General features: G+C 40.1%; 1 protein-coding gene across 1 annotated transcript in view; it reads right to left on the bottom strand.

The window, feature by feature from the left end:
- HPSE2 (heparanase 2 (inactive)) overlaps positions 1-13,093 on the bottom strand; it is a 156,748-nt gene that overhangs the window by 136,008 nt on the left and 7,647 nt on the right. Inside the window, exon 3 of the mRNA XM_060768196.2 lies at positions 818-979. Coding sequence (XP_060624179.1) covers positions 818-979 — 162 coding nt within the window. The remainder of the gene's footprint in view (positions 1-817; positions 980-13,093) is intronic.

Here is a 13,093-nt window from a genome sequence, read left to right on the forward strand (position 1 = left end):
TTGTCGAGCAAACAGGCACTGACTATCCAAATTAAATAAACAGGTGAAAAACACTTACAGTACTTCCTAGACTTTTATTTTCTTTGGGACCAGACTTTGATTTATATGTTACATGGTTGGTTCATTCCTTTCTATTGCTCTCATGTGGTAGGAATATCAAAGCTGCAAATCAAGTAAGGAAGCAAACTCTGTACAACATTTTGAATGTATATTGATCTCTTACTATTTAGGGTAAAGATACAGAACATATAACAAGTGGCTCTTCAGATGTCACTGGGCTTTTAGGACCTTAACAGACTGGCAGTCAGAAAGCGTGGGGCAGTGGAGAGAAATGTTTTACTCTGTTCCCTCCTGTCCAGATCTGTCAGCTGCCATTCTACATCCTTTTCCCCATCAAGTCTGTCTTTCCCTCTCGTTTCTCCACTTTGTGCCATTAGGAATTGGGTAACACATAACTCCTCCAAAGGCACTCTGGGCTGCGTTCCTCCATGCAGCTGAAACTGAGCCCCATGGAGTTCCGCCATAAGTTACCTTGCATCATGTGGGATTCCATTTCGGCAGCACGGAGGAACAGGGAGAAGACTGTATCTGATAAGGTCCCAACTCCCATTAACCCTAGCCAGCATAGTCAAAGGTGACAGATGACGAGAGCTACAATTCAACAATATCTGGAGAACGACATACTCTGTTTATTTGTTTTTTAGCATTTTCCCATGGGTTTGTAGCTGTTTATGGAATTTTCCAACAAAGAAGGGAAATTTTGCAAATGGTTCAATGGATTAGCAATCCTGGGCTCAAGATGGACATGCAGCCTTACCTGTTAGTGTGAGATTGGTATATGTATTGGAAAACTGCTCCTTAAGGAGAACCAGGTGCATCTGAGCTGCCTTTTCCCTCTGAAGCTCCAACATGATATCTGGATGCTGTGCGATCTTGCAGCCTTTCTGCTTATCCAAGGCAATATCACTGCGAATAATATCTGTGATAAGAAAAAAATGAAAGAGGAAATGATGTCTCTGTTCTAGCTTTCATCTGTACAAAGCAAAGAAAAGCGTAGGCTAGAAGCCACCAACATTGTCGCTGTATAAAATTCATTCCCATCTTCATTTTGAGCATTCATTTTAGGGGTGGGGCTGGGTATGCCTTCATACTATTTTTCTCATTAACTTATGTCTCCAGCTCTGAATCCCTGACAGCTAACACAATTCGCACAGTTTCTGCCTATCTTTTCATGAAAAGGTTTACCTACACTTGTTTCACTAAACAAAACTTCACACATCAAGCCCACACTTGTTTCACTAAACAAAACTTCACACATCATAGCTTGTAAAATCCATGGCAACCCCTGTTTTTTGCAAATTCACAGAATCGTAGAGTTAGAAGAAATAACCACAGCAATCTAATTTAAACCTGTGCCATGCAGAAATATACAGCTAAACCACTTCCACAAGATGGTTATCTAAACCTAATGCCATCAGCCACACTTTCAGAAGGGAGCATAAAAAGCTAATATGGCAATAATCAAATGCCAATCAAATAATATTTTATTCTCTCCAAAGACACATAAGTAAAAAAAAACTCTTCAAAATGAGGCACAAGGTCTACAATTTAATTAGAATTTATTCAGAAACTTGACCCTTCTTGAAATTTGGACTCAGTTGAGATTATGATAGCCTTATTACAGAAAAGAATTGTTCTAATTAAAAAGGTAAACTAGTGCAGAAAAAATAATATTGCTATTCAGGGAACTGTTGTGAATCCTGTGTGCAATGCATTTGATTCTGCATAGAAACTGACTGGCCCCCACTTACAGTTCATGGCTTTTTGTTCTTCAATTAACAGATTTGCCTCATTTTTTTAGTCAAAATTATATGTGTAAGCCTGTATATATTAGGTTAACATAGCACTTTGGACATCTGACAAAGTGTACTCTGGCCCAGGGCTTCTTAAACTTTTCCCACTTGCGACCCCTTTCTTTCTGAGAAATGTTTATGTTGCCCCAGCTATATAAAATAGATATAAAATATCGATAATAAATCCATATTTGAAGGGCTTCCTAAACAGACTGATTTTCCTTTTCATGAGTTCATCTGAAGTTAGACTAGATGTCCAGACATGCCTGAAGCTCCCGGGCAAATACTTGCTCAACCATCTTTCCCAAAATGGAAAATTGAAGGCAGTCACAACAAATGGCAGTAAATTCTGCCCAGATGACAAAAAAATTCTATATACAGGTAAGATTCTGTACACAAGCATCAAACAACTGCTGAAACTAATCTCTTCCACTATTAGGTACCAATTTTAGAAGCGTGCTCAACCTTGTTTTCCTGCTCCTATAGGATTAATAACTTTGCCTGATGAAAAAAGTTAAGTAAACCCTCAAAAGACCTCACAATGTTTTCTGTGGATAGGCAGTCCCCAAGTTACAAAGAAGATAGATTCTGTAGATATCTATTTTTGGAAAGCATAGGGAAGGGTTAACATCCTGTGGTGTTTGCTTTGCTGTCTGTGCCCTTGTTTAGAAGATTTCACTTTACTTTCTGAAAAGTTTGGCTTGTTGTGGAACCATGGATTGGTAGTAAAGCTTCAATGAAGACACTTTTCCCAAGATACCTCTTTCAAGAGTATTGTCAAAGGCTTTCATGGCTTGCTGTGTGTTTTCCAGGCTGTATGGCCATGTTCCAGAAGCATTCATTCTTTCAGGGATGAATTTTCCTACCTAAGTGAGAATTCATCTCATTTTCTTAGCCCCATTCTTAACTATCAGTCTTTTATAAGTTGGATGTTTATAATTTGGGAACTGCCTGTATTTTGATTAGACAACAAATGTATCATTCTTTTCAGGATTTTGGATTTAGTTATATTCTGCTGTATGGCTAGTACAGTTACTCCTGAATGCTTTCTGGATTTGAAGATACCAAAAATTCCCACAACAAGGGAAACAAGAAGTAGCCAACGGACTGGGAATTAAATCTTTGAGATTTTTCCCTCCAGCAAAGTCCCCACATGGACAAGAACATGAGGGCCCTTCCACACAGCTCTATATCCCAGAATATCAAGGCATAAAATCCCACATTATCTGAGTATGGACCCAGATAACCCAGTTCAAAGCAGATATTGTGGGATTTTCTGTGTTGATATTCTGGGATATAGGGCTGTGTGGAAGGACCCGGAGTGACCTCTGCCTGCTTTAAAATCCCAAACCATTATTTATTTATTATTTATTTATTTAAAATATTTCTATACTGCTGTTCTCACCCCGAAGGGGACTCAGAGCAGAGCACAGCATATACACGGCAAACATTCAATGCCAGGATACAATACATAAACATTTTTAAAAATTATCGAAATGTTAAAATGCACCATTTAAAATAACACCATTTAAAACCGTCCTAGCCATCCGCATCAAATCCAATTGGCCCTGTCTTCTTTCCCATTGCCACTTCATTGCCCTGTCCTGAAAGCTTGGTCCCACAGCCAAGTTTTTACCATCCTTCTAAAGGAGGGAGGGGGCCAACCTGATCTCACCAGGAAGGGAGTTCCATAGCCGGGGAGCAATCACTGAGAAGGCCCTGTCTCTCATCCCCACCAATCGCACCTGTAACAATGGCGAGATGGAAAGCAGGGCCTCCCCGTCCTAACTGACAACAAAATTAACATCTGAGACAAAATATTGGCCTGTGACTCTAACATTGCTATCTTCCTTCTCCCGTACAATTTTGCCTGATCAAGAAGCCAGTAAATCTTTGAAAGTTTATATTTTGGTTGGCTGATAGTGGTATTGCTCTTTGGTGAATGCTGTTATATTTTGCTAAATGTCCAACATGGCTGCCCCTGAATATGCTTAAGAAAAGAGTGTTAGGGCTCATATAAAATGTTAGGGGGCTGACCCTGACTCCATTCCGGCATAATATGAGTACTGGGCGATAGCCCTTTGTAGTATGTTTCCATGTAGGGATAATTTAAAAGACATTTGATAATTGGGAATGGGTTATTAACTAAACCAGTGGGTCCCCTGATGTTTTGACCTTCAACTTCCAGAAATCATAATTGCTGGTAAACTGGCTGGGATTTTTGGGAGTTGTTGGCCGAAACACCTGGGGATCCACAGGTTGAGACCCACTGAACTAAGCCCTTCCAAAAAGTGTGGGCTTTTAGTCGACTTCTTAAAATCAATGGAGCAGATAGAGGCCTGAAGTGGATATAAAAACTGTTGGCTGTTACAATTTATGCCAATTGCTTTTGCTCACAGGCTCAAAACCATGTCACTCCTCACAAGAGACACACCTCATCTCTGTGAGGCCTACTTTCTGCAAAGAGGGCAACTCATCACTAGTTCGACTGTGGTTGCTAGGCAACCGGCTTATTCTCCTCATTTTATCTTTCCCTCCCTGTTATAGCCTTAAGTCCAAACAAAGAGGGTTTTTATAGACAAGCCATGGGCAAACCTGGGCCCACCAGGTGTTTTGGACTTCAACTCCTACCATTCCTAACAGCCTCAGACCCTTTCCTTTTCCCCCTCAGCCGCTTAAGCGCTTAAGTAAAGGAGGCCAAAACCAAAAGTGAATGGGGTCATTATGCCCCTTTTGTTTCTGCCACCCCTTTTCTCTTTCCTTTTTTTCCTTTCCCCTCTCTTACATGTATCTTAGACTGCTTGGGCCCTACCACTTTCTTGCTTGCCCCACCCGGTTCTTGAGAAACATACATATTGCTCCCCCTTACATGGTAATAATCACGCATAGGCAGTTTTTGACCAAAAGCTACAAATTGCTCATTCTTGAATTATATAGAATGAGTTACACAGGCTGCAATCTGACTATGATACAATTTAATAAGGAGGCCCCAGTGGCGCAGTGGGCTAAAACCCTGTGCCGTCAGGACTGAAGACCGACAAGTTGCAGGTTCGAACCCAGGGAGAGTGCAGATGAGCTCCCTCTATCAGCTCCAGCTCTCCATGCAGGGACATGAGAGAAGCCTCCCACAAGGGTGGTAAAACATCCAGGCGTCCCCTGGGCAACGTCCTTGCAGACAGCCAATTCTCTCACACCAGAAGCGATTTGCAATTTCTTAAGTTGCTCCTGACATGACCAAAAAAAAACCCATTTAAGAGTAGCTCAAATAATCTAAGCAGGCAGTGGGGTCTCCTGAAGAAGAAAACAGATTTAGACCCTATCCAATTGATCCGCCTATGGACAAATTCAGTTATGGCAAAAAAATTAAGTGTTGCATCCAGGAATGTACTGCATTGAGGGGAGAAATGTGTGCAAAGAGCACAGATGTCATGTATCATCAGCCAGGTATTCCCTGGAAATGTACAGTCACTGCTTTGAATGCGATTTTGCTGCTTCTTGGCAGGGTGTTGGTAGGGTGTTGGACTGGATGGCCCACAAGGTATCTTCCAACTCTATGAGTCTATAACAATGAAAATATTTGTTGATGGTGTAGAGAAAGATTAAGCACTGATATGATAAAAGGTGGAGCAGTGAATTAAAGCACTGAACTGCTAAACTTGTTGACCGAAAGGTCGAATCCGGGGAGCAGCGTAAGCTTCCGCTGTCAGTTCCAGCTTCTGCCAACCTAGCAGTTCGAAAACATGCAAATGTGAGTATATTAATAGGTACCGCTCCGGCAGGAAGGTAACGGTGCTCCATACATTCATGCTGGCCACATGGCCTTGGAGGTGTCTACGGACAACGCTGGCTCTTCGGCTTAGAAATGGAGATGAGCTGGTGGACACGACTGGACTTAATGTCAGGAGAAAACCTCTACCGTTACCTATGGCTAATCTAGGGCAGCATTCACCAGTCTGGCATTCTGCATGCAGTCAACCTGGTGGCTAGAATAGTGACAACGGTAGTCCAGCACATCTGAAGGATGTGAAGTTGTGGAAGATAGGATTATGAGTAGTCTACTAGCCTTGACTCATTGTTTTTCTTGCATGCTTTCAAGTTGCTTCTTACCTATGGCAACCCTAAAAGAACACCAGTGCTTATTCTTACACCAATGCTGACACTCTTCTGATACCAGCGTCAGGAAATATATCAAATACGTCTAGAGCCAATACTGTCTGTATGATTCCAATAAATAATAGCATTCTCTTTACGAGAGTTTTCAGACAGAGTTTGTCATTGCCCTCCTCTGAGTTTGAGAGACTGTGACTTGCCAATGGTCACCCAGGGGATTTCCATGGCTGAAGAGAGGTTTTTAAAATCCTGTCTTCCTGAGTTTGAGTTCAACACTCAGACCATTTATAACAGTCTTGTTCTTGACTCATAGCAATGCTAATACTATTACAAACATCCTGGTGTAAACAAAAAGGCCATCAACAGGACTTCTGGCTCTCTCATGTGTGCTAACTGACTTGGGAATTAACTTTCATGACCTTACATGGTCTTTGTTTTGAAGTTACAAATGACAAAGTAAACACTATTTAAAAAATTAACAAGAACTGGGCATAATGAGGCAACAGTAGCTTGACACAAAAGACAAAAAGGGAAGACAGAATGTGAAACTGGGGGTGCTTCTACGCTATTCTATAATTGGCATCGCTTGAACAGCCATGGCTCAATGCTATGGAATCCTGAGATTTGTAGGATGAGGCACCAGCACTTTTTGACAGAGATTTCTAAATGCCTTGTGAAACAACAACTCCAGGATTCTATAGCATTGACCCCTGGAAGTTAAGCTGGTATCAAACTGCGTTAATTCTACAATTTTTAAACAACCTAGGTAAGCAAAGGGTTTCAGAGGCTATGGCTTGATAACAGTTCTATTGATTTACTGTGATATGTTCATTAAAAACTCTACCACCCTTGTCCTTGTTTCATCGTTTTGCTTTAGCCATTTAGAATTTTAACCACTCAATTGGTCGTCCAAAAATATCAATTTTTAAAGAATACCATACAATTGAACACTACACATGTTTACTTAGGAATAAATCTCACTGAGACAACCAAGACATGCTCCCATCTACAGAGAAATGCAGCCTTGGGTTCATATTGGGCATTTGGCCCAGATAAGAGTTAAGGTTTTTAACCTTCCTGGGAGTTCTTGAACTTGGTTGCTGTGTACCCCCTTGAATCGTGTGGAATTTATTGTGCTTGTTGATTCAGGAGGAAGATACAGAACCATGCTGAGTGTAGTCACTCATACAGCTGATTCACAGATGCAGTATGAAGGGAGCACACCCATGTGGCAGGTGGGTGAGCTGCGACTGATTGAAGGATACAAAATCCAGACTTTAAATGGCTAGAAAAGTGAAGGGGCTAAGTGAGGGGTCCCTAAGGCCAGTGTGTGATGGAATGTAAAGCCTTTTGGAGACAGTTTCTTGCTATCTTAGCATCTCAAATCTGGTTTTGTAAGAACGTCCTTGAGACCTTCACAGTGAGCCACCAATCAATTCTGGAAACTCCATCCCTTTGATAGAAGAATGTATCCACTCTTTCTACAGTGGGTTCAAAGCAAGCATCCCATGGAATTTTCCAGCTGGAGACACCCTTTTTACCAAGAGGAGAAATTCCAGTTGTGACCCCACACCATATTCATCAACTTTCTCCAGACTGGTACCACAGGCCAGAAAAACACTCAGTCAACCTGAGACAGAAGGGAGTGTGTGAGTCCCTCTCTCTAGGGGGTAGGTCTTGCATTCCTTTGTTTGACTTACAAACCTGAGCAAACATTTCCCAGGAGTTAGAACACCCACCACATAGCAACAAGCAAAGATCAGTTTGAAGGGCTTTGTTTAAAGTATTCCGACTAATACCAAATGAATTTTCAAAGAAACTTTAATTACACCTTCCGCTTGACTTTTTAAAAAGCCCTTTTCCTACTTATGGAAATAAGTGAGGCAGGGCAACACTGGAAAGTGAGACGTCCTGCAGGGATCAATCCCCCTGTCTCTTGGTCATCAGAAAAGAGCCAGTAAATGGAAAGCTGTAAAACTCTGAAAATAGCTAGTTAAAAAGGTCATGGCCATTAAAATGGCTTCTACAATTTCTCTCATCTCCTTGGCTAAGTTTTTTTAAAGCATTCAATGGCTAAAGTAGCTGGGCCCTGGCATAAAATCAGATAAGGTAAGTATGGTACCCACCCCCCAAGGGGATTTATGCTAACTACATTAATGAGAGATTACTAATTAGGTGGGTTGAGGTAGGAAGATGTATTTGTTCTGGTACATGTAATGTTTCTGGACAGACTAAAAGGCACAGAAACCTGAATTAATAATGGAAAACAAGATGTTTTCTGTACAAAGTAATTCAAATTTATCTTGCTCATAAAAATGCTGTTTCTTTTCTATTCTCCTGTAGCCTTTTAAAAGACAGCAATATAGGCTTGCACTATGTTTCAACTTCTTTGTGGATTTCTTAACTCAGCCATTTCTTTTGACATGCCAACAGTGCAGCTTCACACTAAAAATAACCCAGAGATAAGAACCCAAAATAGGCAGTGTTTGCCTAGTGAAGCCTTTGGAATTGTCTCAAGCGACTGGTGTGAAAGATGGCGCTTGACCTTCTTTTAGGTAATAATATGTATAAGTGAGTATATTTCTTCCTTTTTTCCTTCTGAATTACCTCAAAAGGACATATAATACAAAGACTATGCAGCCAACACTATGCCCTCTCTCCCAAGTCTTGGATTGCAGCCCCCATAGCTTCCAGCCATTATGACCAATAGTCAGAGACGATGGGAGTTTTACACCAAAACATCAGGAGGACACTACAATGGGGAAGGCTGGCATCTATGACTTTCATTCTTCCAGGTATGTTACAAAAATACTCACAAACACATGTTGCACTAATTTCAGTAAGTCTTACTCCCAATTATATATTATTGGGACTGCAGACCTAAATGTGGAGTACATGCTTAGTATATAACTAGAACAAAACTATGTGCAAATACAATACAGTAGAACACCTACATAAAAATGTCCCAACATAATTATATTTTAACTTACGAATCCTCACTCCTAATGCTGTCTTGACCTCTTTGCCCCCTAAACTAGTTCTAACAACAAGGCAAAGAGAAACAAAACCTGGACTGGATTCCTAGCCAGAACGACTTGCAAGGCAGAAACTCTAGCTCCATGTGATCGCTTTCCTTCAAGGTTCTGGGAAGAATCCAATCTGGATATTCCACTCCAGAGATCCACCCTGGTGCAGCAGAGCCTCAGTCTAAACCAGTGGTTCCCAACCTTTGACCTTCCAGGTGTTTTGGACTTCAGCTCCCAGAAATCCCAGCCAGATTATCAGCTGTCAGGAACTGTGGGAGGTGCAGTCCAAAATACCTGAAGGCCCAAAGGTTGGGAACCACTGGCCTAAACAGTGAGTGCTGTATGTTTTGCTTTGAGAAGAGAGAGGGAGGGAGGGAGGCTGGAAGTACAGTATGAAGAAAATGATGCTATTTTGCCTTCCTGTACACAGGCCAATGCACATTTTGTTGCCTCAAATGTGCTTCCTTGCCACAGTGGCTGGATGGAAGCAAGTACTACCTATTTCTGAACATTTTATACATTATTTGTTATTTATGGAGTATTTTTTCTTATTTAAAAACACATAACAAAAATTGGGGTTGTTTTTTGGGGGGGCTGGAACTGATTAATAGCATTTCAATGAGAAATTTTCATTTGAGATAAGAATGTTTGACTTAAGAACAGTCACAGAACGAATTAAATCTTGTCAAGATATCACTGTACTACATAATATCAAAGGTTGTGTTATCAATGGCTTTCATGGCTGGAATCACTGAGTTGCTGTGAGCTTTTTGGGCTGTATGCAGGTGAAATGTTAGGAGAGAATACTGCTGGAACATGGCCATATAGCCCAAAAAGCTCACAGCAATCCATTATCAAAAATGACTATATCATGTGACTATAAAGTCAAAAAGGGAAGGGGTAGAGGATTTGCTTCCCTTCTCCATCTTTTATTCTTGTTTCCCCTCACTGCTAATATTCAAAGGCTTGGAAACTTTCATTTTATAGCAAAAGAATGCATATCCTTGGCATGTTTTTATTATTATTTCTCTAAACTTTGTTCAGATGGATTTGGTACCTTTTGGAAACAAGCTCTACAAATAGACCTTTCCTTATAGTTTGCTAATTTGCTTTTTCAACCACCAGAACTTCACTAAAATCTGCATGTATGTGTCTTGGGACTCTATCAAAGTTTGTCACCAATGTGCCAGAGCTTGAAGACTCTAAATTTTAGATTTAGCCCCCCACTCCCACCCCATTCTTCAGGAAATGGGTTTTGATTTCACATGAATTAGTACTCTCTTCCTACTAGAGATGGGCTGTGGCATAAAGGGTGGAGTCACCAGAACCAAGGCCAAGTCCATCTGTGTGCTCTCCAGCCTTCTCCCTTATAAAGTTAAGTATACAGTGTTTCCCTCTGCTGGTTAGGAAGGTTATTGGAGCTTAGGTGGACAGTGTCATTCTTGTCCATGGCATGGTATACATCTGATATGTATCAATTCAATGAACCATTTTCAAGGTGTTTTAAAAGCTTTAGATAAAATATCACTTTGAACTTGATTTGTCTCATTCAGTAAAGCCACCTGAGATATGCATGCTGAGCTGGAACTTGAAGGCACTGTAGCCTAATGACAAACTTCTGAAGCCTCTCAACAGCTACTGAAAGATAGAGGAAATACTGCCAAGATAGATAGGTTAGAGATGTGTATTTAACTCAGAGATGGCTAGGTAACATTCCTTCCCCACCCCAAACACAGTTGCTAATGCCCTAATGAAGATTATTATGAATAAAGATTTTTTTATAAAAGTTAGGAATCTTCTAATAATTACGTTGCCATACTATCTTCCTCATTCTGGATAGGAAATTGGATTAGGGCTGCACAACCTAGATTTACAGGAGACATATCAACAGCTCAATAAAAATGGTATTTTTGTTCATGTTTAATGCAAAATAAAATAGCCATGAAGTAATTGTGCCTTTCACTTCAGATCCCCTGAGCAGGACTTCAACCAGATTCAGATAGCAATATAGACCCAAATAAGCACAATATACCATATTGTTACAGGGTGGACTCATTTTGTGTGGTGGCATGTGCTACTGGCTTTTAAAATGGTTATAGCCTGGTTTACTTCCTACAGTTCAAGAAGCATATTCCTTTGAAAATCATTCTGCTGCAGAAAGTAGAAAATGTTACACAGCGCATGTTTTAATCCAGTGTCCCAATGCCCAAAACCCCAGATGCAAAATAGTCTCAGACCAATAGTCACCTGAGATGTTGTTCAAAGCCCTCATCACAGCTGCCAGGAACCACCAGTGATGCCATGGGCTAAACCCTTCTGCTGGCAGGACTGCTGACTGACAGATCAGGGGAGAGCAGAATGAGCTCCCTCTGTCAGCTCCAGCTCTGCATGCGGGGACATGAGAGAAGCCTCTCACAAGAATGGTAAAACATCAAAAAAAATCCAGGCGTCCTCTGGGAAACGTCCTTGCAGACGGCCAATTCTCTCACACCAGAAGTGACTTGCAGTTTCTCAAGTCACTCCTGACATGAAAAACAAAAGCTGCCTGGACATTTTCAACTGTCTCAAAATGATGAACTGATAATAATGTGGCTCATGTGAAGGCTTTTCTGAACAGTTTTCAACTCATCATACAGTCCTTATTTGGATCTGTGTGATTTTTTCCCCCAATCTCAAAACCCAATTCAAAGAACATCATTTTGGGATGGCTGAAAACATCCATGCAACTGTGACAAGGGCTTTGAATAACATCTCAAATGAAGACTTCCTCCACTGCAGTGAAGAATGGCAGCAATGCTAGAATCGCTGTATTCAATCACAGGGAGGCTATTTTGAAGACAATGCACTATAATTGCATGTATAATCAATTTAAAAATATTTTAAATCATTCTCATTATTTTTGGGACAGATCACTTATACTTAAAAGTCAAAAAGTGAATGCAATCTGGCAAATGTTAAAGTAACTTGTCTAGGGCTGTCTGAACAATGTGTTTAGCAAATTGTTCAAATGTTGCTTGAACCAATTCCCCATATATCTGCATACTTATAAAATAGTTCTGAAGACTCATAAATATAGTTGTGGGTACCACATAAGTGTTTCTACCAATGTAAGAAAAAAGGGGAATATTTGTAAGATAGTCACGGTTGCCCATTGTATTTAAGATAGTGGTGTTTTTATAAAAAAAATAATCTACCAATGTAGATAATTGGGATATCTTTCTGGATATCAGAAGTCTTAAAAAATTATTTAAATGTTTTTATATACGTTCAAATAAAGCAAGCTATCAATTACAACTTAGGACCACAAAAGAAAAAAAAAGTAATTACTTAATAATAAACTCCTTACTGCCAGTGTAGATACTTCATTTTAATAAAATCACATTCTTCTTTCACTAATAAGTGAATATACCAAAAATATGAGTCGCTATTTGTATGAAAATCCTAAATTTAGGATTAGACATAGTTTTCTGCTGAGATGATAACCAGTTCGTAATTGGAAATTCCCAGAATTTAACTTGCCACGCTTTAAGCAAAGCAGACCAATTTTCTTTCCATCTTGCAATTACTTACTTTTATTCATTTTATGTCAATGTGGTGAGAGATTGACAATATTTACTATCAGGATAACAGTGGGACAAAGGGTTCATATGATCCCCTCAGATTGGCTCAAGGGGGCATGTGCATCTATTTTAAATAGTCAAAACCTAAAGCTGAACTACAAGACAACCATTACATCTAGATTAATCTTTACAGATTTCCTTAAAGGTTTTCTCTACTAAATATCACTATTAGAAACAATACACTGGGCTTGATAAATAGGCTGATCTGGTATTCCAAAGCAATAAATTATCCTGTAGTTACCTGCACTGTTTCCCACTCTCCTTAGCTGCAATGAGTGCCCCATTATATTTAATTTCTTCAAAAGACCATGTTTATCGGTTAGCCCATCTTTGCTACTAAAGCCTTTGAGTGCCTCTTGCAAGATCAAGCCTGGTGTGTTGTCTAAATGGTCAAATATAGTTGCAAATAGATATATCAGTGAACTGGTAACCACCTTAAGTAAGGTACTGCAATTTGTTGGAAGAAATTATTTGCATTTTTATC

Source organism: Anolis sagrei, chromosome 3 (genome assembly GCF_037176765.1).
Source record: "Anolis sagrei isolate rAnoSag1 chromosome 3, rAnoSag1.mat, whole genome shotgun sequence".
In the NCBI taxonomy this organism is placed as follows: domain Eukaryota; kingdom Metazoa; phylum Chordata; class Lepidosauria; order Squamata; family Dactyloidae; genus Anolis; species Anolis sagrei.